Raw genomic sequence first — 27016 nt, forward strand, 5'->3', positions numbered from 1 at the left:
CGATCATCTCTACTCTTGGAGCACGGACAGTGGCTTTCATTCTTTCATTGACAAAACTGTTTGTACGTATTTCTTGTGGTGCAATGGGTTTCTTCTGCCATCTTTGCACCTCGGACCTGTACCTCTTCGGTTTGTTGAAACTATTAAATTCCTGGGTCTCATGCTCGATAGCAAACTTCCTCGATACTCCCACGTGTCTTACCTAGCAGCCCACTGTATGCAGTCACTCAATGTTGTACGTGTCCTCTGTGGTTCTTCCTGGGAGCAGATTGAACCACCCTCCTCTGTTTGTACCGGTCCCTTTTCCATTCAAAACTAGACTATGGGTGTTTTGGTTTTGCATCTGCACATCTGTCCCTCTTATCCTGTCTCAATACTATTCACCATCGTGGCGTCTCTTTGGTCACTAGCACCTTTTCACTAGACCAGCTGAGAGTCTGTGTGCTGAAACTGCCAAACTACTGCAATCCTACTTTCTCCTCAGAAGGTAAGCATGCCGTTCGTCTGCCGTGCTCGACCACCCACCCTGTGCCTCCTTCTTCGATGACTCCTTTGATCATCACCAGTACGGGGCACATTCCTCTTCTCTGTTACCTCCCAGAGTTCACTTTCGGCTCTTCCTCCGACAGCTTAACTTCACAATACCTGCCACTTTCCTGAAGCGTGTGAACACTTCACCAACTCGACTTCACGCAGCGGCCCGTGTTCGCCTCAGCTTTCATTCGCTTCCTAAGGACACTACCCCCAGCCTCGCTCTATCGCCTTCAGTTTCATGACCTTCACACGGAAATTCACAATAGTACCTTTGTGTACACTGATGGCTCTCGAACTGACCGTGATATCAGCGGTGCCTTCGTCATTGACACCGACATTCTACATTTCTGACACGGGTGCGTACGATCCTGCACCCTAAAACAAAAAAAGGAAATCCGGTGGTTAATCTGTTGCACAGAGCTGATCCATGTCTGGCTTCCCTCGCTGTCACTCGAGGTAGCACGCTGCAGCTGAGCCATACGAGAAGGTGCTTCCTTGACAATACTAATTACACTCTACCGTAATGATAAAAAATTACAGTGCAGAACATGACATCTGTCTTCAGACTGAGGCTCCAGATGAGGAGAGAAGCCAGTGCCTGGAGCCATAAGCAGTACCAAGTAGTATCTGTCCCAGACAGCAAGAGGCATCACACAACAGAGCTAGGCACAGGCTCCTCCATCATCTGGGGTCTCAGTCTGAAGTCGGTTTAATGACCAAAACCAATTACCGACACCAGATATAAAACAAATTTGTGATACCGGTTGCTACTTTTTATTATTCTATTAACCTTGATTGCCGAGTTTGGTCATTGCATCAAAAATTCTCACACTACAGAAATAAGCAAATTGTCAATTGCATCTTAATCAATTTCACCCAAATCTGGAAGACATGCTGCTTGCTGTATCACATTCGGCACTGTGGCAGTTACAAATTCCTAGTTTCCATAAGAGTGGAGATACGGGCACAAAAGGGTTTCCTACCACCGACATGTAGGCTGCTCTGCATGGCTGGCACGTCATGTGAGTAGTATCTGCACAACTTGCAGTGGCACAGCTGAGCGAGGGGGGAGGGGGGGCAGGAGAGACTGACGGCGAGAAAGGGAGGAGGAGGGAGAGGCGGGCAGACAGAGAAAGGGGGAGCAGGAGATGGGCAGAGAGAGAGAGTAGGGAAAATGTGGGAGTAGGGAAGAGGTGGGAGGATGAGGTGGACAGGGAGAGGAAGAAGTGGACACAGAGAGCGAGAGCAGGACATGTGTGTAATATATGTGTCAAAAGTGTATGTGACCGAAGCCAGGGGAAAAGGCTAGTTAACAAAAATATGAAAAATGTAACCTACAATGTAATTTTAACAGGTAACTGTAGTCCAAAAATAAATTGAAAAATGAAAAAAAAGAAAAAAAGAAAGAAAGAAAAAAACACCATGTATGAACACTAGGAGTGGTCTCAAAGCAAGTTGAGACGTCCCACATTGCTACATTTTGAATCACGTGCACTTTCTGCTTCTCAGAAGTACACATATCTTTTAACCTGTCCGATCCCTCACTATAAAGTACAGAAAACAGGAATTGTCCATCCGGCTAAAAACAGTACTTGCACAAGTGGGCCCTCATTTATATCTCACACTATAACAGAAGGTTCAACTTACCGAGTAGTTCATCTTCTGACAGCCATGAAGCTGCAAAGTTGTGAGATTCGGACAGTTCCTGCAGATCTTACGTAAGATGCGAGCTCTGGTACCGCGCATCATCGTGAGTGTCCGCAGTTGTGGCATCGAACCGGCTGTCCGTAAGACCTCTCTGTCCGTCTTCTCACACCTGCAGTGGGCGCACTCGGAGCAGGTGACACCGCAGCAGCTCCTCCCGTTCTGTGCCCTGCAGCGTAAGAGATGCACAACGAGAAACAGATAATGATTGAATTCTTATACTTCGACGTAAGTTTCGTGCCTTAAACTACTCTTGTTAACTGTGTAGTCAATTTATAGTGAATTAATCCACAAGATACTGGTGCCCAGGTTGACGTTCCTCGACTTTTGGAAGATGTCTGACAGGGTTCCACCCTGTAGCCTAATAAACAAAAGATGAGCGTACGGAATATTGGACCAGTTTTGTGACTGAACAGAAGAGCTCCTAACAAACGGAACATAGTATGCCATTCTTAGTAAAAAGAAACCTTCAGACATATTAGTAACCTCTGGAATATCCCAAGGGAGTTTTTAAAAGATATAATTTTCACTTTTAACTGTAACTGTTTTTATTGTGCTATTGCAATTTTGGATTATAAGCCACTGTCTCGTAACAAGAACCGACACGACCTCACTGTGCCAGTACTGCGAACAGTTAAATGCGGCGGGAAAATACAGCTGTCAGTTTTCCTGAGGGCATGCGGCTATACTGTGTAGTTAAACGGTGATGGCATTCTCCTGAGTAAAGTATTCTGGAGGTAAAATAGTTCCCCATTCGGGTCTCCAGGTGGGGCCGATAAGGGGGATGTCGTCATCGTGAAAAACCAAACACAATCTACAGGTCAGGTCATAGACTGCTAGATCCCTTAATTGGGCAGGTAAGTTAGAAAATTTAAAAAGGGAACTGGATGATTTGAAGTTGGATATTGTGGGAACTAGTGAAGTTCTGTGGCAAGTGGAAAAGGAGTTTCAGTCCGGTGAGTACAGCATCATAAATAAAAATCAAGTAGGGTAGTGCAAGAGTAGGTTTGATAATGAATACAAAATAGGAGTCCACATAAGCCAAAAACAGATATGAAGCCAACACTTACCGCAGTAGTACAGGTTTATATGCCAACTAGCTCCACAGAGGATGAAATAAAAGAAATTATTCAGATACATAGTTAAGGTAGAGGAAAATTTAGTTGTGACAGGGTACTAATTCCTGCTGTCGATGTGCACTAAGGTCGCAAGCTGCAGCAAAGACTTGCTATTTTTCATATACCAAAACTCGAAACTTGAGGTACGAACACCGACAATGTAGGAATAGACACATTGCTAGTTACCATAAAGAAGACACATCAGGTAGCAGTCAGGTGTGATTAAAAGACACACACTCACACACACACACACACACACACACACACACACACACACACACACAAAGCAAGCACACATCATGCACCACATGACCACCAATCCAGCATCTTGGGCTGGAATTCACATCACATTGATCACACTGGTTGCAGTAGCTATTTGGAGACGTAGAGGCTTGCACAGGAAAGAGTGGCAGGGGGAAGTGCATCACACGAATCTTTGGAATGAAAAGCAGAACAATAACAACAATATGGCACTGAATCTTAAGTGTGACAAAGGCATGTAAGCCAAAAATGCAATAGCATTATAACAAAGGAAGTTGATACCCCAAAGGGGTGTTGTAGGTCCGTAACTATCCACAGTGTGTATAAATAAGCTTGTGGAGAACATCAAGAGGTCCGTGAGTCAGTTTGCAGATGATTACTGCAGAGGACTGACATTTGGTGCAGTAACTTTTAATTGACCCTCAAAGTAAACAAATTAACATATTGCACATAAATAAACAGAAAGACCCATTACTGGACAATTACACAATTGCCAAACAATCCCTGGAAGCAGCCATATTTATTATGTTGGAATATGTGCACAGAGCATTTTAAAATAGAATATCCTTGTAAAACTAACTGTAGGAAAAGGTCGATGCCACACTAAGATCAGCTGACTTAATCCTCAGGAACTGTAGACCACACACAAAGGAGCTAGTCCAAAAGCCCTCGTTCAGCCAATACTGTGGAACTTCACTTAATAAGTAGCTCCCACAATGTGCAATTCACATAATGAGCTAAACAAATTATTAAAAACAGACACGCTTAACAAGCACGAGTCACGAAGATTTAGTGCGACATAACCAGCCGTATGCACGCAGTCTTTAGTACATACCACAGTCTGGGTTTAGTGCTCTTTCTGTTACCACCTTACTGCAGCTTGCAATCACACATTTTTTTCTAAAATTCATTTCCCACAGTGTTTTTTATGCACAAATTTTAAAAAGATTCACAGATATGTCCCAGGTGCTAAAGCTGTAAGAATATGACCGTGAGAGGAAGAAAATGACCTCAGAAGTGAAATGGAAAATCATTGAAGAATGCGGACTTGGTGTGAGCATTGCTGATTTAGCATCACCTATTTGCACTATCCTCAAGAACCGAGACAAGATCAAGGAGATAGATGCTGCAAAGTGAGTGACATGAACATCCAAACAATGGTTTAGTATTCTGGATGATATTGACAGGTTTTCCTTATACGGATAAAATGAATAAATGAAAAGAGATTGCAAAATACTATTAATGAGAACATAATTTGTGAAAAGGGTGAGAACGATTTTCACAGATCTCTTTCAGAAGACACCAGTATCATCAGCGGGCATATAAGTGTTTAAGGGAAACCATGGGTGGTCCAAGAAGTTTAAGAGAAGAACAGCCATCCACTGCATGGCAGACACAGAGGCAGCAGAGAACTTCAACAGAAACTTCAAAATGCTCATAGATTCTGAGGGTTATCTGCCGCAGCAGGCTTTTAATTGTGATGAGACAGTTCTATTCTGGAAAAAGATACTGAAGCATACCTTTGTAAGAGCAGAGGAGAATGCATTACCCAGTTGTGAGACAATCAAAGCCAATCTCACACTGCTATTCTGTGCCAATGCAAGTGATTATTTGAAAATTAAACCTCTCCCTGTTTACAATTCAGAAACTCTTCAAGCCTTCAAAAAGTGTAAAGGGCGCATAAAATGTGATGTGGAGGTTCAACAACAAGGCTTGGGTAACACATGATCTTTTTTGTGATAGGATCGACGAAGTGTTCAGTCCTCCGATGAAAAAATATTCGCTCGAGATTAATCTACCACTCCGTATCTCACTCATTATGGACAAGGCTCCTGCCTCTTCTCCAGAACTACGAGACCACTTCCTTGAAGAATTTCAGTTCATCACAATCCGTTACTCCAGGCACCCATGCACCCTTCAAGCATTGCTTTGAGTCGACTGAAGTTGCCAATCTCACTCTCGGAGAGTTTTGGAAATATCACTTCCGCATCATTACCTATGCCAAGATGACCAAAAAGGTGTGGGAAGCAATTACTCTCACTTCTACTCAGCAGAAGCTTTGGCCAGAGTGCACTGTCGAATGTGACTCGGAGGCAATAGAGTCAGTACCTGTGGAGCCTGTAGTCAATGAGATTGTGACTTTGTCAAGAGCACAGGACTAAAAGTGGACAACAATGACATCAATCAACTTGTGGAAGATCACAGCCAAGAAATGAGCACTGAAGAGCTTATAGAGTTGCAATGTGCTTCACGGCAGGAAGTTGTGGAGAGGAGTTCTTCAAAGGAGGAGGAAGAGGAGAAAGAGGAGGTGGCAGTAACAGCAAAGCAGCAATCTTCTGGTCCGATAAGAGAAATGCTGAAAGCGTGAGAATTGGTTGCATCGTCCACTGAAAATTGTCACCCCAAAGAAAATTCTGTCGGTAAGTTTAAGTAAACGCAGTAAACAATACAACATAAGAGTCAGCTTAATTTTTCGAGGAACTCCTTGACAGAATAGAAGAAGTGACCCATGAGGAAACTCTTCAGTTTCGATTTGCAAGTGCATGGATAACTGCTAAGATTTTTGAATTCTTGTGGTTGTTGTGGTCTTCAGTCCTGAGACTGGTTTGATGCAGCTCTCCATGCTACCCTATCCTGTGCAAGCTTCTTCATCTCCCAGTACTTACTGCAACCTACATCCTTCTGAATCTGCTTTGTGTATTCATCTCTTGGTCTCCCTCTACGATTTTCACCCTCCACGCTGCCCTCCAATGCTAAATTTGTGATCCCTTGATGCCTCAGGACATGACCTACCAACCTATCCCTTCTTCTAGTCAACTTGTGCCACAAACTTCTCTTCTCCCCACTCCTATTCAATACCTCCTCATTAGTTACGTGATCTACCCAACCAATCTTCAACATTCTTCTGTAGCACCACATTTCGAAAGCTTCTATTCTCTTCTTGTCCAAACTATTTATCATCCATGTTTCACTTACTTACATGGCTACACTCCATACAAATACTTTCAGAAATGACTTCCTGACACTTAAATCTATACTCGATATTAACAAATTTCTATTCTTCAGAAACGGTTTTCTTGCCATTGCCAGCCTACATTTTATATCCTCTCTACTTCGACCATCATTAGTTATTTTACTCCCTAAATAGCAAAACTCCTTTACTACTTTAAGTGTCTCATTTCCTAATCTAATTCCCTCAGCATCACCCGATTTAATTTGACTACAGTCCATTATCCTCGTTTTGCTTTTGTTGATGTTCATCTTATATCCTCCTTTCAAGACACTGTCCATTCCGTTCAGCTGCTCTTCCAAGTTCTTTGCTGTCTCTGACAGAATTACAATTTCATTGGCGAACCTCAATGTTTTTATTTCTTCTCCATGAATTTTAATACCTACTCCAAATTGTTCTTTTGTTTCCTTTACTGCTTGCTCAATATACAAATTGAATAACATCGGGGAGAGGCTACAACCCTGTCTTAGTCCCTTCCCAACCACTGCTTTCCTTTCATGCCCGTCTTATAACTGCCATCTGGTTTCTGTAAAAATTGTAAATAGCCTTTCGCTCCCTGTATTTTACCCCTGCCACCTTCAGAATTTGAAAGAGAGTATTCCAGTTAACATTGTCAAAAGCTTTCTCTAAGTCTACAAATGATAGAAACGCAGGTATGCCTTTTCTTAATCTTTCTCCTAAGATAAGTCATACGGTTAGTATTGTCTCACGTGTTCCAACATTTCTACGGAATCCAAACTGATCTTCCCCGAGGTCCGCTTCTACCAGTTTTTCCATTTGTCTGTAAAGAATTCACGTTAGTATTTTGCAGCTGTGACTTATTAAACTGATAGTTCGGTAATTTTCACATCTGTCAACACCTGCTTTCTTTGGGATTGGAATTATTACATTCTTTTTGAAGTCTGAGGGTATTTCGCCTATCTCATACATCTTGCTCACCAGATGGTAGAGTTCTGTCATGACTGGCTCTCCCAAGGCTGTCAGTAGTTCTAAAGGAATGTTTCGACTCAGGTCTTTCAGTGCTCTGACAAACTCTTCACGCAATATCTTATCTCCCATTTCATCTTGATCTACATCCTCTTCCATTTCCATAATATTGTCCTCAAGTACATCACCCTTGTATAAACCCTCTATATACTCTCTCCACCTTTCTGCCTTCCCTTCTTTACTTAGAACTGGGTTTCCATCTGAGCTCTTGATATTCATACAAGCGGTTCTCTTCTCTCCAAAGGCCTCTTTAATTTTCCTGTAGGCAGTATCTATCTAACCCCCTGTGAGAAAAGCCTCTACATCCTTACATTTGTCTTCTAGCCATCCCTGCTTAGCCATTTTGCACTTCCTGTCGATCTCATTTTTGTGACGTTTGTATTCCTTTTTGCCTCCTTCATTTACTGCATTTTTATATTTTCTCCTTTCATCAATTAAATTCAATATTTCTTCTGTTACCCAAGGATTTCTAGCAGCCCTCGTCTTTTTACCTACTTGATCGTCTGCTGCCTTCACTACTTCATCCCTCAGAGCTAACCATTCTTCTTCTACTGTATTTCTTTCCCCCATTCCTGTCAATTGTTCCCTTATGCTGTCCCTGAAACTCAGTACAACCTCTGGTTCTTTCAGTTTATCCAGGTCCCATCTCCTCAAATTAGCACATTTTTGTAGTTTCTTCAGTTTTAATCTACAGTTCATAACCAATAGATTGTGGTCAGAGTCCACATCTGCCCCTGGAAATGTCTTACAATTTAAGACCTGGTTCCTAAATCTCTGTCTCACCATTATATAATCTATCTGATACCTTTTAATATCTCCAGGATCCTTCCTTGTATACAACCTTCTTTTATGATTCTTGAACCAAGAGTTAGCTATGATTAATCATGCTCTGTGCAAAATTCTACCAGACGGCTCCCTCTTTCATTTCTTCCCCCCAATCCATATTCACTTACTATGTTTCCTTCTCTCCCTTTTCCTACTGATGAATTCCAGTCACCCATGACTATTAAATTTTCGTCTCCCTTCAGTACCTGAATAATTTCTTTTATCTCATCATACACTTCATCTATTTCTTCATCATCTGCAGAGCTAGTTGGCATATAAACTTGTACTACTGTAGTAGGTGTGGGCTTTGTGTCTATCTTGGCCACAATAATGGGTTCACTATGCTGTTTGTAGTAGCTTACCCGCACTCTTATTTTTTTATTCATTATTAAACCTACTCCTGCATTACCCCTATTTGATTTTGTATTTATAACCCTGTATTCACCTGACCAAATGTCTTGTTCCTCCTTCCACCGAACTTCACTAATTCCTACTATATCTAACTTTAACCTATCCATTTCCCTTTTTAAATTTTCTAACCTACCTGCCCGATTAAGGGATCTGACATTCCACACTCCGATCCGTAGAACGCCAGTTTTCTTTCTCCTGATAACGACGTCCTCCTGAGTAGTCCCCGCCCGGAGATCTGAATGGGGAACTATTTTACCTCTGGAATATTTTATCCAAGAGGACACCATCATCATTTAATCATACAGTGAAGCTGTATGCCCTCAGGAAAAATTACGGCCGTAGTTTCCCCAGCCGTTCGCAGTACCAGCACAGCAAGGCCGTTTTGGTTATTGTTACAAGGCCAGATCAGTCAATCATCCAGACTGTTGCCCCTGCAACTACTGAAAAGGCTGCTGCCCCTCTTCAGGAACCACACGTTTGTCTGGCCTCTCAACAGATACCCCTCCGTTGTGGTTGTACCTACGGTACGGCTATCTGTATCGCTGAGGCACGCAAGCCTCCCCACCAACAGCAAGGTCCATGGTTCATGGGGGAGGATTCTTGTGGTAGCTTATTGAAAATGGATGCAGCAGTATACTGAACACCTTTTTGCCTAAGAGTCAAGGAAATCCGATACAAAGGCAGGTTGGATTTCTGCCAAGGATTAACTGAGTGAAAGCTGTTTATTCTTGCGAATAAGCTGATATTGCTAACAAGAATCGACAGTAAAGAACATACACACTGAGAGGCCAGTGTCAAAATACCCAGGCTAGTGAACAGGGGCTGACAAGAGGTTCGCGAACTCACACCACTTATTGCTCAAACCACTCGTTTCCGAGCCAAAAATATCCTTTTAGAATGAGAAGAGTTACCCCAAAATATAATACCATATGACATAAGTGAATTGAAATAAGCAAAGTAGACTAATTATCATGTCGAACCATCAGTTACTTCAGATACAGTTCAAATAGTACAAATCGCAGCATTAAGTCTTTGAATGAGACCCTGAACGTGGGCTTTCCACGTTGGTTTACTGTCTATCTGAACACCAAGAAATTTGAACTGTTCAGTTTCACTAATCATATGCCCATTCTGTGAAATTAAAATGTCAGGTTTTGTTGAATTACATGTAGAAACTCTAAAAACTGAGTCTTACTGTGATTTAATGTTAGTTTATTTCCCAGAAGCCATGAACTTGGGTCATGAACTGCACTATTTGAAACCAATCCAATGTTGCACACAACATCCCTTACTACCAAGCTAGTGTCATCAGCAAACAGAAATATTTTAGAGTTACCATAATACTAGAGGGCATATCATTTACACAAATAAGAAACAGGAGTGGCCTCAACCCTGATCCCTGCCCCCCCCCACTTGACTGTACCCCACTCAGACCCCACATCACATTCTCAACATTGTGAATAATGACCTTTTGCTACCTGTCTCAAAAGTAAGGGATGAACCAACTGAGCTACTCCCTGTATTCCGTAATGGACCAACTTATGGAGCAATATTTTGTGATCAATACAATCAAATGTCTTAGTTAAATCAAACAATATGCCTAGCATTTGAACCCTTTTGTTTAACCCATCCAGTACCTCACAGAGAAAAGAAAATATAGCATTTTCACCTGTTAAACAACTTCTAAAGCCAAACTGTACATTTGATAGCAAATCGTGTGACATAAAATGATCAATTATCCTTAAATAATCAGCCTTTTCAATAACTTTAGCAAACACTGATTGCATAGAAATAGGTCTAAAACTGTCTACATTATCCCTTTCTATAAAGCAGATTTACTTCTGAGTATTTTAATTGTTTAGGAAACTGACCATACCGAAAGGAAAAATTACAAATAAGGCTAAGTACAGGGCTTACACGTGCATCACTGTACTTTAATACTCTGCGAGGCATTCCATCATATCTATGAGAATCCTTAGACTTCAGTGATTTAATTATTGACTAAATCTCCCCCTTTTCAGTATCACAGAGGAGTATTTCAGACATCAGTCTTGGAAAGGCACTTTCCAAGAGAATTGTGTGATTCCCTGTAGAAACTAAATTTTTATTTAATTCACCAGCAATGCTCAGAAAATGATTGTTAAATACTGTACATATATCTTATTTATCAGTAACAGAAATATTTTTACTATGAACTTACTTTATATTGTCAACCTTCAGACACTTCCTTCACAACTGACCATACAGTTTTAATTTTATCTTGTGTATTAGCTATTCTATTTGCGCACCACATACTCTTTGCCTTCCTAGTAATATTTTTAAGCACCGTACAATACAGCTTGTAATGGGCAACTGTAGCTTGTTTGCGACTACTTCTAACATTTTGATACAATTCCCACTTATCCCCAATTCCCACTTATCCTCCTGGTCAGCCACCCAGGCTGCCTTTTACTGCTAGTACCCCATGCAGAATGTTCTAATGGAAAGCAGCTCTCAAAGAGCATGAGCAATGTGTCAAGGAAAGCATTATATTCATCATCTATGTTATCGGCACTATAAACATCCTGACACTCTTGTTCCTTGACAACTTAAAAAAAAAAAAACTCTCTATTGCCCTTGGATTAACTTTCCTGCACAGTTTGTAATTATATGTGACATTCATTTGAGCACAAAAGCCTTTTCGCGCTAAAATTTGTGCGTCTTGGTCTGAAAGGAAATTCACCCTTTTACCAACAGAATGCCCATTTGGTAATGAAGAATGAATAAAAATATTGTCTATGGCTGTACTACTGTTCCCCTGCACCCTAGTTGGAAAAAACAGTCTGTATCAGATCACACAAATTTAGGAGATCTACTAACATCATTTTTCTTGCACAATCATATATAAAATTAACATTGAAGTCACCACGTATAACTAATTTCTGGTACTTCTTATAAAGTGAATCGAGAACCCTCACTAGCTTGAGCAGAAATGCTCTGAAGTCGGAGTTGGGGGACCTATAAGCAAGAAAAAATAGAAGTTTAGTTTCATTAAATTCAACTGCCCCTGCACAACATTCAAATATCTGTTCAGTGCAGTGCCGTGATACGTCTATGGACTCAAATGGAATACTGTTTTTTACGTACGTAGCCACTTCCCCATCCCACAAGGAACTGCTTGAAAAACAGCCAGCTAATCTGTATCCTGATAAAAGAAGCCTCTGAATTGTCAAATGATTTATGTGGTGCTCTGATATATCAATAATTTCACACTCAACATCTATAAGCAGTTCACTACTAACTTTATCTCTAATACCTCTCATATTTTGATGAAATACGCTAATCCCTTCTCTACTCGGAAATGTGACGTCCTCTGACGGTGATTCCTCAGTTAGAGGGGCTTCCTTTAAGCAGGTATACCTATCAGGTGACTTCAGTCCAAAAAATGTGCAGCTCTAACACCAAATACTACAGGAATTTTTCCACGAGTGATCCCACCACCCTCTCCCACTACACTGTCACCTATAAGCTCTACCAGCCTCCCCTCCCTATATCTTTTGAGGTGCAGGCCATGCCTAGTGGAACCTGATCTACTGATAAGACTGTACTGGGACAATTGCAATGTGACCCATCTCCTGTGCCACCAGTGCCTTCTCCAGCAGTATGTTAACGTGCCTAACAGCCGCATTAAGATGAGGCAAATTGTGATGCTGAAACATCGCACGAAATGCACATAGTGTCACCAGTTTGGGTAGCTATCTTTACCAGGTCACCACCTACATCACATTCCCTGCCCCTATCACGTACGTAATACTGTATGCATAATTTTCTTTGAACAAATGGCATGAAGAAGATACAACTTTTAGTACTTTTTCTGCACAGAACGCATTATCGTACTTTACATTAATTTATACAGGATAAATTATTTCACTTAAAAAGTGTTTTGCACTAAGAGTAAGATTCCGGAATGAATTGTGCTCACTGTGTGAAGTTCCACTGTATTTGAATATTGCTCGTGAGTCTGGGATCTGGAACAAATAGGACTGATAGAAGAAGCAGACAATACGCAAAAGTAGAGCAGGACATTTTGTCACAGGTTCATTTAGTAAGTGTGAAAGCATCGAGGAGATGTCCAGTCGACTCAAACGGTAGACACTGTGAGAGGAGTGTCGTGTACCACGGAATAGATTACTTTTAAAATTAGGAGCGTGTGCGTTCCCAGAAGTCGACCTCCCGGACGTCCATCAGTATATCGAACCTTCCTTTGTACAGCGTATCCCAGCAAGAATGGTCAATATTCGGAGATACGACAGGAATGATCGATTGAAGCATAAAATCTAGTAGGAACGGGCTCTAAAATGTGCCTGCGGTCATAACTTAAAAGCTATGACCACTGATTCATCTATGCTATTTTGAAAAAACATCTCTTCTACTGAATAAATGTTTGTAGCTCTTAAGGTATGCACTTTAGAGCCCCTGCTTACTGGAAATTTTTCCTTGTTTTGATCCATACCACCACCTCTCAAAATTTGAAAAGCAGAGATCTTGCAGTACAAGGGATTTGTTACACAATATACAGAGTGTATTCATGTCTCTTATGGTATGTACTTTAGAGCCCATGCTTATGTGACACTTTTTGTTTACAATGATCGTTTCTGTCAGGCTCCCAAATCCCGGGACACCCTTTAGACGCAGATGTGGATATAGGATAATGCTAGAATATTGCACACTTTTTACTTGCTTTCGGTCGGTACAACATTGAAGGTGTTTTCTTACCTCAAAAATAAGATGTGTACTGAAATTACTTAATTGTATTATTAGATACTGTGTGAATGTCACCCTAAATAGTTTATAACACTGGTTTGATGCAAGTGGATTACAACAGAACAGGAAAAGAACTAAATAGTACAGTTTAAAAAACCAACATCAACTGACTTCCAAAGTATCCATAAAAATGAGGAACTTGGAGAAGCAGAATCTGTCAAATTACTTGGGGTATTTTTAGGAAAAGAAATTATCCCGGTCTTCTCGTATAAGTCTATCGCAATGACAATACTGTTCTATGCAAGTGACATGGACGCTAGGAAAGTTCCAAGAATGAAATTTTCACTATGCAGTGGAGTGTGCTCACATCTCACACACATATGAAACTTCCTGGCAGATTGAAACTGTGTGCCGGACTGAGACTCGAACTCGCGACCTTTGACTTTCACAGGCAAGTGCTCTGCCAACTGAGCTACCCGAGCACGACTCACGCCCCGACCTCACAGCTTCAATTCTGCCAATACCTCATCTCCTCCCTTCTAAACTTCACAGAAAAGCTTCTGTGAAGTTTGAGTCTCGGTCTGGCACACAGTTTTAATCTGCTAGGAAGTTTCACTACGAAAGTTGCTTACCACAACTATTTTGAATCTATTATGAGATATAGAAAATCTTTTGGGGGGAACAGAAGTATTGTAGATATAATATTATCACTTTGGAAAAGTATTAGTAGAAATATGTGAAATATTGATCCAAGAGTGTCATGCCGACCTTTATTCAGAGGTCTAAAAATTTTAACTACTTCATGTATTTACATTTATGAATTGTTTGTCTTTGCCCATATCAATCCAGAATTATTTATGGGAAACCATTTTCAATTTATATATGGCACAAGAAACGAAGATAATTTTCTGTTGCTATCTCATAGGCTAAAACTCTACTCCCAGGCTCCTCAATAAACAGCTATAAAAATTTATGATAAATTAAAAATGAAAACCTTTCTCAGTATGGAACTAGGTTTACTGAAGATAAAATTATGCACCATCCTAGTGCAAAAATGTTATTGTTCATGCATGGAATTTTTGAATGACGAAGAAGATTCCTTTTGTAGAATAATGAAACAAATTTGTAATGATTTTTATAAATTAGGTTTCTTTCTACATTGTATGTACCTCTGGTACATTATTTACAATTACAAGCATCTTCTACTTTAAATCAATTATGTATGTCATGAGACAATTAAATTGTGATTTTGACACACACACACACACACACACACACACACACACACACACACGTATATATACTTTCAGTGAGTAGTCGGTTTTCAGCAATTGGTAGTAAGCACAGGGGCATCTAATTTTGTTATGGAGTGAACACAGTTAACCCTAACCATAATTTGTTTTAATGGAACAGCATACATTTTAATGGCAATCAAAACCTTTTTTTTTTTTAGCAGCAATCAAAATATCTCAAGAAGACGAGTATGGTGGGTGTTATACCGCTCATAAATACTGGTGTTGAAATTTTTCATAAAAATTGACAAATATGCTGGTTTTTCAATTTGGAGACTAGGAAGTAAGAGCTACATCAAGAACCTCAGACTTTTTGCAGAATACACAGTCATCGAATTGAGTGCTATCCAAAAACATATCCAGTCAGATATCTATATATGATTTCAAATTGGTGCACAAATTGTCAGCTTACTTTAGGGCCAGTCCTAATGAAGGGATCCAATAAAAATTAAGTCAGTTGCTTGACCATTTTTAATTATTTTGATTTTTTATGGGTGATTACCCTATAATTGAAAGGTTCAAAAAAGGTTTTAAAACAAATTTTACCTTGCACTGTTACTGAATGGCGGCCATTTTTATTTGTAAGCACATGGTGGTTTTTCAATTTGGAGACATTAGGTTATTTTTAATATCACTGCACTGGGTTAAGTTACAATACTGCAACTGACATGATTATTTTCAGAAGTCTTCTCAACAACATTGTTTATTACCCAAAACATCCTAAATTCAAAATTAACCAGTCAAAATGACCTCCAAAGTTTGGTATCGAAAATTTAGAAAATCCACTTTTTAGGCCCCTAAATGACAACCAAGAAACAATTTTTTCTAGTTATACATCATAAACTACTAGCCGGATGTAGAGCCTTATACAGAACAAGAATACTGACAAATTTTCCCTTAATTTTTTATAAATATTTGAAATTTGAAAATCTTAATTTTTTGTCAAGTGTGGGACTAGTTATCCTTGGTGGGACTGATTGATTTTTGCACATTTTGTGCACCTATATGATAGCAAAGTACTGTAAAAAATTCAACATTGATATTTGACTGTGAACATAGACACGAATTTTTGAAAATGAGGAAATAATTCACATCACATTACAATTGATCTTGTGGCTGTTGCCTAATCCATGTGTGATATTGGCTAGACATAATCAAATAGAAGTTAAGGTACTGAATTATATACAAAAACTCTAAAGTATGTTAACTGAAAATATTCATTAACAATTTTTCAAGATAATACAAATGTTGAGTTAAGTAATTTTTCAAGATGTGATGCTTCCGAACCTAGTAGTTTCTGTTAAGACCACTTATTTCTTCAGACAGCTTGAGAGATATAGAATAAGACCTCCCAGCTGTTGTGGCAAGTTCAAGCACTGAAAGCGCCCTTAAAAACTTTGTCACTATTAGATTTCTTGAATGGTGTTCTTGGGCCAGCAGGATGGTAAAAATGCACAGAAACACAGTTATTTTCCAAACTTATGACTCAACCTGTGCAAGCCACCAATGTGTATCACACACACATGCTCCTGAGTCATTTTACTGACAATGAACTTGGTAAATTTCGGTATCTGATGTTATGTAACATCGAACTTAGTATTCTGCAATTTCAAGGAATCTAGATTAGATTAGTACTTGTTCCATAGATCATGAATACGACACTTCGTAATGATGTGGAATGTGTCAGGTTAATAAAAGGTGTCTATACAAGATATTACATTACACAAAATATGTAATGACACTCAGTATTTTTAATTTTTTTTTGTTTTTTTGAGGGGGGAATTACCCACTTACTATATCCAAAAATTCGTCTAATGAGTAGGAGTTGCAATTAAGAAATTCTTTTAATTTCCTTTCAAATGCTGTATGGCTATCTGTCAGACTTTTGATGCTATTAGGTAAGTAATCAAAGACTTTTGTGGCAGCATAATTTACCCCCTTCTGAGCCAAAGTTAGATTTAACCTTGAGTAGTGACGATCGTCCTTTCTCCTAGTGTTGTAACCATGTACACTGCTATTACCTTCGAATTCGTTCGGATTCTTAACAACAAATTTTGTAAGTGAATATACATATTGTGAGGCTACAGTGAAGATCTCTAGCTCTTTAAATAAGTGTCTGAAAGATGATCTTGGATGAGCTCCATCAATTGTTCTGATTACAAGCTTTTGTGCAATGAACACTCTTTTACTCAATGATGAGTTACCCCAGAATATGATGCCATACGAAAGCAGAGAATGAAATTAGATGTGGTAAGCTAATTTACTCAGATGTATATCTCCAAAATTTGCAATGACCCTAACAGCATAAGCAGCTGAACTCAAATGTTTCAGCAGAGCCTCAGTGTGTTTTTTCCAGTTCAACCCCTCATCAATGCATATACCTAGAAATTTTGAATATTCTACCTTAGCAACCGATTTTTGATCGAAGTCTATATTTATTAATGGTGTCATTCCATTTACTGTGTGGAACTGTATATACTGTGTTTTGTCAAAGTTTAATGAGAGCCCATTTGCAGAGAACCACTTAATGATTTTCTAAAAAACATCATTTACAATTTCACCAGTTAATTCTTGTCTGTCGGGTGTGATAGCTATACTTGTATCATCGGCAAAAAGTAATACCCTTGCATTTTCATGAATATAGAATGGCCAGTCATTAATTTATTAATATATTAAGAACAACAGAGGACCCAAGACCGAACCTTGCGGCACCCCATTCTTGATTGTTCCCCAGTTGGAGAAATCACCAGTTTTTTTGCATATTATGTGAACTGTTTATTTCAACTTTCTGCACTCTTCCAGTTAGGTATGATTTAAATCATTTGAGCACTGTCCCATTCATACCACAGTACTTGACCTTATCTAGAAGTATTCCATGATTTACGCAATCAAAAGCCTTTGATAGGTCACAAAAAATCCCAACGGGTGACTTCCAGTTACTCAGCCATTTAATACTTCATTAGTGAAAGTGGAATTGCATTTTTCCTTTAATTGCTATACAGTTTTCAGATCTGATTTGAAGTGTTGTTTTTATATGAAGCACTGTCTCTTCCTTCTTGGTGGGAAAATAGGCGATATCTATAATATTATGCTTGCAAAAGGCATACATGTCCTCTTGTGTAAGAAATTTGTCTGTGGTCTTTCTTTGTATGCTGGATTTACTCACTTAGCATTTTATTGTACCTCCTACTTCACTGCTCGGCCTCCAACCCAAAATCTACTTTGCAGTTGGAAAGATTTGAAAATTCTTTTTGTTCTTATATTGACTACCACTTCTACCTGAAAAGTGTATGAGCTTCTCAACCTTGGACAACTTTTCTTTTATGTAATTTGTTACATACACATGGGCAACCAAAGTGCTGTGCTCCAAGCAGTTGCTTAGAATGCAAATTGATGAACTGCAAAATTCGTACTTCTCATTTTTTAAGTACAGAACAAATGGATGCACTGTCACCTGGTCATTGACACAGTGGTACCATTGTATTTCATCCTGAACCACAAACGTAGAGTAAAAACTTAGTTTGGTATTTAGAAACATAGTGGTGACTTTGTGATTCTCTAAGTTATCAATTAAAGATTCAAAGTACACTTCCTGAGATTTAACCACTTAAGCATTTCAGCACTGCAATTGTGACCCACTGTCTCAAGGTAGCACTGCTGGGAATTTCCTCTTCATATTCGCTAAACAATTTGAGAGCAGTTTCTTTATTGTAGCATTTATCATACAAAATCATCTTGGAGTCATAATTGTTAGTGTCACAGACTGTTAAATCTAGTAACTCTTTGTAGTTAACATCATTGGGTTTTGCACCCATAGTCACCAGTCTGACACTTTTGATGATATAAACATGGCTCTAAGTCTTTTCTAATATTGTCTGAAATTTATTGTACCTTGCTTTCAATAGCTCCTTTTATTTTTCTGCAACTCAGTTTTCTTATTTTTGAGGCACAAGATATTTCTACATCAGGAAAAGCAAAATCCAATTTGCTAACAGCTTTTTCATTAGGAACCGAAATGTCATTTACAAGATTACACAGTTTTGGTCCTGCATTCATCACAAATATTTTTGAATGACAATTTGGGTATGGAGAATTTCCGGGAATTACATTTATGTTTCATTCGGGAAGCTGTTTTACTCTCACTCAGCAAGGACAAATGTTCCAGTTTTATTTCCCTCAAACCTGTAGTAACAGGCTTTTTATAAACTTTGAATGGATCAGCGCTTCCCCCCCCCCCCCCCCCCCCCCCCCGAAATGTGATTGTATGTCATAACATATTTTCCCTTACAATACTCAGAAACTTGTGATACAGAAGACCTTACTTGTTATTTCAGACAAAGTTTGTCTATCTTCGTCAAAGTCACTAACATATTTTACATTTTTTGAGACTGAACCATACACTGTTTTGTGACACACTTAACTTACTATATGTCCAATAGAGCACTGTTCATCCATTTTATTGCATTCCAATAAATTTCAAATTTATTTGTTATTAAATTTTAAAATTATTTTAGTTGATTTAAAATTACACTCAAAACAAAAGTACATAAAATATTCTATGCTCTCAATGAAGTATGTAGATCCGTACTAACAAAGGTTTCTGGACAGACAGGCCAAAACAATACCATACCCAGCAAATGTAGCGGGGGAACACAGTTTATGTCACCGACTACCGGGCTGCTGTGCAGACTCGTAACTCGGGCCACCAAGCCCCTGTACACACTTGTCATGCACAAGGCAGTAGACTTACCAACAATAGGGAAATTTTTCATGTTTATTATTTTACTTTTATCATTTTGAACTTGTAACAATGTGCTACTTTATTGAGAATAAACCAAGGTGTAAATGGGCATTTTTTTTTAACACAGAACCAAAGCAAAAGCTCCTATTGTTTAATATTTTGTTATTAAAATAAATAATAATAACTAAATATAGGATGATAGTGTTAACTTAAGATATTAAACAAAACTCCACCCTGAACAGGCCACGACGGCCGGGGTACTGACCCCGCACCATGTCATCCTCAGCTCACAGGCATCGTCATCAGATGTGGATACAGAGGGGCACGTGGTCGGCACACCGCTCTGCCCGCTGTACGTCAGTTTCTGAGATCGGAGCCACTACTTCTCGATTGAATAGCTCCCGAGTTTGCCTCGCTAGGGCCGAGTGCACCCCACTTGCCGACAGCATTCGGCAGACCGAACGGTCACTCGTCCGAGTGCTAGCTCGGCCCAACAGCACTTAACTTCGGTGATCTGATGGGAACCGGTGTTACCATTGCGGCAACTAAATTTTATTACAATGGAACAATTAACCATTTAAACATGCACAAGATCAACTATTTCATTGTATTCAAAAATTCGTATCTTTGTTCACAGTCAAATATCAATGTTGAAATTTTTACAGTACTTTGCTACCGTATAAATGTACAGTATGTGAACAAAACAAATTTTTATATTCAGTCTCACCAGAGATAAATAGCTCCAAACTTTACAAAAATAATAAAGATTTTCAACTTTCAAAAATTTATAAAAATTTAAGGAAACCTTTGTCAGTGTTCTTGCTCTATTTAAGGCTACGAGTTTATAATATCTAACTAGAAAAAAGAAAAAATACACTCTGATAATCACTCCTTGGTTGTTATTTTTGGGTCTGAAAAGTGGATTTTTAATCACATGAAAAAATCAAAATATTTAAAAATTGTCAAGCAACTCTCCTTACAACATAAAATAAAGGTAATGAAGTGCAATCTGATCGTCAGGTGATGCTGGAGGGGATTAGATTGAAAAAAATTAGTTTCTATAAGTTGTATATACATTTACTATCTGGACTGGAAAGTAAATGAAGTCATCAGAAGTAAAGAGTGTATAAAATTAGGACTGCCAAAAGAAGGAAATGTGTCTCTGAAAAAGTGAGTATGTTATCATCTAATCTAAGTATATGTGTTAGCTAGCATTCTTTTACACATTCATTTGGAGAGTAGTCTTATATGGATAATAAATAGTACAGATGAGGCAAAGATAATAGTTTTTGAAATCTGGTTCTACAGGTGACTGGTGAAAATGGAATGGGTACATAAGATAATCCACTTAAACTAATAAACAAAAATAATCAGTTTTTGTAAATATAACAAAAAAATCTACTCACCACACAGTGGAAGGCGAAAGGTAGAAGTTATTAAAAAGTGCTAGCTTTTGGAGTCAGTGGCTCTTTGTTTGGCAGAGGGGTCTGACGGAAGGAGTCATTTCACAGATGGCTCTCTCTTTGACAGTACACATTCTGCCAGTTACAGGGCTGGTACAGGTGGTGAAGGAAAAGGACTGGCATGGTTTAGGGAGTGGGGAAAGTTACAGAAAAGTCACCCAGAACCCCGTGTCAGTGCAGACTTACTGGATAGGAGGAGAATGAAAGACAGATTGATGGGGACTGCACCAGACAAGATTTGAAAACCTGAGAGCTTCAAGATGGAAGACAGTAATATGCAAGGCAGAGATTATTGAAAAAACACTGTGCTAGAGTAAATAAGAGCAGAAAGCTCAGCACGTAATGTGTGGTAGAGGTGGGAGGCGGGGAAAAATAGACAGTCACAAAACAAAAGATACAGAAAATAAAATGGAGGAAAGGAAAGGAAAGGAAGAGTTGCCGAAAATAAATGCCGAGACCCGATAAATTAACGTAAATACAGCCAGGTGCACGGCGAGAACTGAGGACGAGTTGTAGTGGCCAGTTCCCACTTGCGGAGCTCTGAGAAACTGGTGTCTGGGCAAAGAATCCAGATGACACGTTCGGTGAAACGAGCACCGAGGTCACGACTTCCACGTTGTAGAGCACTCTCTGGAACAGGACAGTGCGTGTTGCCGGTATGCACCCTCTGCCCATGCGTATTCACCTTAACTGATAACTCGGTGGTAGTTGTGCCAATGTAAAAAGCCGAACAGTGTTTAAATAACAGATGGTGCATGATGTGTGTCATTTCACAGATGGCTCTCTCTTTGACAGTACACGTTCTGCCAGTTACAGGGCTGGTACAGGTGGTGGTAGGAGGGTGCAAGTCTTACAGTGAAGACAACCACAGGGGTAGGAGAAATAGCATAGGGAAAGAGGTGCAGAAGGAGAATGAGGTCTGAAAGGATATTGCACAGATTGGGAGGGTGGCACGCTAAATGTCAGACAGAATGAACCCCATTTTCAGGGCACAATTTAGGGAAGTCAAAGCCTTGTCAGAGTAGTTAGTTGGGATAAATTGAAAAAAAGGGGACAGGTTGTTAAGACATTCTGAGGCATCAATGAATGGAGGAAAGTGTGGTGAATGGGTAAAAGTCATACAGGAAGACGAAACATGAATACAATGAGCAAATTCAAATGTACGAGGGTAATGCCAAAGGTAAGGTCTCATATTTGTTTTTAAGCACATAGACCCGTTTATTTCTACAATGGTTTACATCAGTTTACAGCTTGAACATTTAGCTATTTTTCAACATAATCACCATTTCTGTCGATGCATTTTTGTAGACGCTGTGGCAGTTTTTGTATGCCCACACCGTACCAGCTCACCACTGTGCTGTTCAGAAAGTTATGAGCCTCTCCTTTCACCTCGTCGTCGGAGCTGAATCGCTGCGACCACAATTAATGCTGACAGGTACTGTGAGACTCTGAAAAAACTTGAATGGGCAGTTCAGAACTGGAGAAGAGGAATGTCGAGCAAGGGCATACACATTCTTCATGACAATGCTCGCCCACACATCGCTCGGCAAACCTTTGCTCTCCTGCAACAGTTTCAGTGGAACATGATCACCCACCCACCTTGTAGTCCTGACTTGGCGGCCAGTGACTATCACCTGTTCCCGAAGTTAAAAGAACATTTGGCAGAAAAGTGATTCAGCTCCGACAGCGAGGTGTAAGAAGAGGTTCATAATTTTCTGAAAAGCATGGCGGTGAGCTGGTATGACGTGGGCATACAAAAACTGCCACAGCATCTACAAAAATGCATCAACAGAAATGGTGATTATGTTGAAAAATAGCTAAATGTTCAAGCTGTAAACTAATGTATACCATTGTGGAAATAAACAGGTCTATGTAATTATAAAAAAATAGGAGACCTTACTTTTGGGATTACCCTTGTATGTAGGTTTTAGCTAATTAATGGAAAATCTCATATAAAGATGTGAAACAATTACTAACAAAGAGATAGAGGGGCTGGCCAGTACTTACCTCAGCTCAGTACAGCCAATAGAAACACAAAAAACAACCGAAAATTTAAGCTCCTAGCTTTCGGAATAAATGTTCCTTCATCAGGGAGGAGAGAGGGGAAAGAAAGGGAAGAAGGGAAAGTGGATTTAGTTACTCACAACCCAGGTTATGAAGCAACAGGGAAAGGAAAACAGGGAAGGTAGCAAGGATGGAGGCATGGTTGTCAGAGGGAAGCCAAAGATATTCTACTGCAGGTACTGTGCCAGCTTCAAACCAAAGAGGATGCATACAGAAGTAAAGAGGTGTATAGTATAAAGATGTAGGATGGAAAGATGCATGAATGGCTAAAGAGGAAAGGGAAAGAGGAGAAGACTGAAAAGTAAATGGGAGTGAGGTTGTTTAACGTAGGTTTAGTCCAGGGGGATGGTGGGATGAAAGGATGTGCTGGAGTGCAAGTTCCCATCTCCGCAGTTCAGAGGGACTGGTGTTGGGTGGGAGAATCCAAATGGCACATACAGTGTAGCAGGTTCCTAGGTCCCTAGAATTATGCTGGAGGGCATGCTCCGCTACTGGGTATTGGACATGTCCTAGGCGGACAGTTCGTCTGTGTCCGTTCATGCGCTCAGCCAGTTTAGTTGTTGTCATACCGATGTAAAAGGCTGTGCAGTGCAGGCATGTCAGCTGATAAATGACATGTGTAGTCTCACACGTGGCCCTGCCTTGAATTGTGTATGTTTTCCTAGTAGCGGGGCTGGAGTAGGTGGTTGTGGGGGGATGCATGGGGCAGGTTTTGCAGCGGGGTCGGTTACAGGGGTAGGAACCGCTGGGTAGAGAAGGTAGTCTGGGAATATTGCAGGGTTTAACAAGGATGTTACGGAGGTTAGGGGAACGACGAAAGGCAACTCTGGGTGGTGTGGGGAGAATTTTGTCAAGGGATGATCTCATTTCAGGGGTTGACTTGAGAAAGTCATATCCCTGGCGGAGTAATTTATTGATGTATTCGAGGCCAGGATAATATTGGGTGACAAGGGGGATGCTTCTGTGTGGTCTGAGGGTAGGAATATTGTTGTTGGACGGGGAGGAATGTATTGCTCGGGAGATCTGTTTGTGGACAAGGTCTGCAGGATAGTTGCGGGAGAGGAAAGCACTGGTCAGGTTATTGGTGTAATTGTTGAGGGATTCGTCACTGGAGCAGATACGTTTGCCACGAATACCTAGGCTGTAGGGAAGGGAGCGTTTGATGTGGAATGGATGGCAGCTATCAAAGTGAAGGTACTGTTGTTTGTTGGTGGGTTTGATATGGACAGAGGTGTGGATGTGAGCTTCAACAAGATGAAGGTCAACATCCAGGAAGGTGGCTTTGGTTTTGGAGAAGGACCAGGTGAAATTCAGATTCGAAAAGGAGTTGAGGTTATGGAGAAAATTAAGGAGTGTTTCTTCACCATGAGTCCAGACCACAAAGATGTCATCTATAAACCTATACCAGGCCAGGGGAAGCAGCTGTTGGGTCTTCAGGAAAGCCTCCTCCATGTGGCCCATGAAGAGGTTGGCATAGGATGGAGCCATCCTGGTTCCCATGGCAGTTCCCCTGATTTGTTTGTAGGTCTGGCCTTCAAAAGTGAAGTAATTATGGGTGAGGATGAAGTTGGTAAGTGTGATAAGGAACGAGGTTTTTGGAAGATCTTCGGGTGGGCGTTGGGAGAGGTAGTGCTCAAGGGCAGAGAGACCATGGGTGTGTGGGATGTTTGTGTAAAGGGATGTAGCATCTATGGTGACAAGAAAGGTTTCAGGTGGGAGAGGAGTGGGAATGGATTTGAGGCGTTCTAGGAAGTGGTTTGTGTCCTTGATGTAGGATGGGAGTCTGCAGGTGATAGGTTGGAGGTGTTGGTCTACCAGAGCTGAGATACGTTCTGTTGGGGCTTTGAAGCCTGCTACAATGGGACGGCCAGGATGGTTCTCTTTGTGGATTTTGGGTAATAGGTAGAAGGTAGGGGTACGTGGCTCAGGTGGAGTGAGTAAGTCTATGGAAGCCATTGTGAGGCCTTGTGAGGGACCTTGGATTTTTAGGATTTTCTGCAGCTCAGTCTGAACGGAGGGAATGGGATCCTGGGTAACAGCTTTGTAGGTTGAGGTGTCGGAGAGTTGACGCAGTCCTTCTGCCACATACTCCACACGGTCAAGTACCACAGTTGTGGAGCCTTTATCCGCCGGAAGGATTACAATAGAGCGGTCTGTTTTCAGCTGCTTAATGGCACGGGATTCAGCTGGGGTGATGTTGGGGGTTGTCGGAATGTTCTTCAAGAAGGACTGGGAGGCAACACTGGATGTGAGGAATTCCTGAAACGTCTGCAAGGGATGGTTTTGGGGGAGGGGAGGAGGATCCCTTTGAGAAGGCGGTCGGAACTGTTCTAAACAAGGTTCAACACTGGGTCTAGTATTTGGGGGCTGTGTTTGGGTGGTGAAGTGATATTTCCAGTTGAGGTTCCGGGTGAAAGAGAGGAGATCTTTAACCAGGGCAGTGTGGTTGAATTTAGGTGTGGGGCTAAAGGTTAAGCCTTTTGATAGAACAGATGTCTCTTGAGGAGAGAGGGATCTGGATGAGAGGTTTAGAACTGAATTGGAGTTGGTGATATGTGGCATTTGACTGTGGTTATAGTTGAGATTTGGTCTGTGTGGGGTATGTGCTGGGATGGGGAGATTGAGTAGGGTGGCTAGGCTAGGTTTGTTGGCTATGAGGGGGGTTTGTTGACGGTTCTGTTGTGGTTGGTGTTTGTGAGGGATAGGGAGAGGGACCCCACTTCTTAGGTGTTGCACTAGCACTGTGGATAGTTTTTCAGGTGGTGTGTGGCATGGGACTCAAGTTTGCGGCTGGCTTCTAGGATGATGTTCCTGAGTGTGTTCTCCAAGCAAGGGTTTGAGAGGTGGAGGACTTTGAAGAGAGATAGGAGCTGTTGGGAGTGGTGGTTACATGAAGTAGTGTAGAGGTTCAGGACAAGTTGGGTAAGGGCTAAGGATTGAAGGTTCTGGAAGTCCAGGAGAGATTGGTGGAAGGAGGAATTGCACCCAGAGATGGGAACTTTTACGGTAAGTCCTTTAGGGGTAATTCCAAAGGTTAAGCAGGAACGGAGGAAAAGTATGTGGGATTGCAGTTTGGCTACGGTAAATGCATGTTTCCGGAATGAATGTAAATAATGTGGTATAGGATTAGGGTACATAGTGGGTAACTGGTGGGTAGGGAAATTAAATAACTAAAGTTAGAATAGTAATCATAAGAAGGAATAAAACACGGAAGAAAGGGCGAGAAAGAAAGAAATTGTGTTGGTAACGTTAAATACCAAAGAAAGACCACCGAATAAGAAAAATACGGAAAAAGTTGACCAGACCAAGCAAGTATGTCCAGATCAGGGGAAAAAGAACACACGCTGCTCAAAAACAGAGATAGCGAGTAGCGAAAAAAAGATCGCGCGTGACGCAAAAAAGATCGCGCGTGACGCAAAAAAGATCGCGCGTGCCGCAAAAAAGATCGTGCGTGCGCAAAAAAGATCGCGTGTGCCGCAAAAAGGTTCGCGGGTGGCGCAGAAATGTTCCAAAAAATGTTTCCTGTGGCAGAGAAAGATAGACAATGGCACAAAAATATCACCAGCAACACGAAATCGACGGAATTGGATGATACTGATAGGTGTGGAAGAGATTGTTGGCAGTGATTGTTGGCTGGAAAACAGCGAATAACGAACGTTAAAACTATGGAATGTTAAATAATGGAATGTTAAATAAATAAATCAATAAATAGAAAAAGAGAAGTGGACTATAAACCGAACAAGACAATAGGAGGCAAATGAAACTAGCACAGTTGGTGACGAAAATATATATATATATATATATAAAACACTGAAGAAGAGAAAGTGTTTAGGTGATAGATGTAAGTGATAGCTAACAAAAGG

At 40.5% G+C, this 27016-nt stretch overlaps 1 protein-coding gene across 9 annotated transcripts in view; it reads right to left on the reverse strand.

The window, feature by feature from the left end:
• The window catches only part of LOC126293526 (uncharacterized), a 147175-nt gene that overhangs the window by 92948 nt on the left and 27211 nt on the right, over positions 1–27016 (reverse strand). For all 9 annotated transcript variants that reach the window (XM_049986793.1, XM_049986785.1, XM_049986786.1 and 6 more), the window contains exon 3: positions 2182–2407. In XM_049986793.1, the coding sequence (XP_049842750.1) occupies positions 2182–2407 (226 nt within the window). The remainder of the gene's footprint in view (positions 1–2181; positions 2408–27016) is intronic.

Source organism: Schistocerca gregaria, chromosome 10, assembly GCF_023897955.1.
Source record: "Schistocerca gregaria isolate iqSchGreg1 chromosome 10, iqSchGreg1.2, whole genome shotgun sequence".
Classification (NCBI taxonomy): Eukaryota; Metazoa; Arthropoda; class Insecta; order Orthoptera; family Acrididae; genus Schistocerca; species Schistocerca gregaria.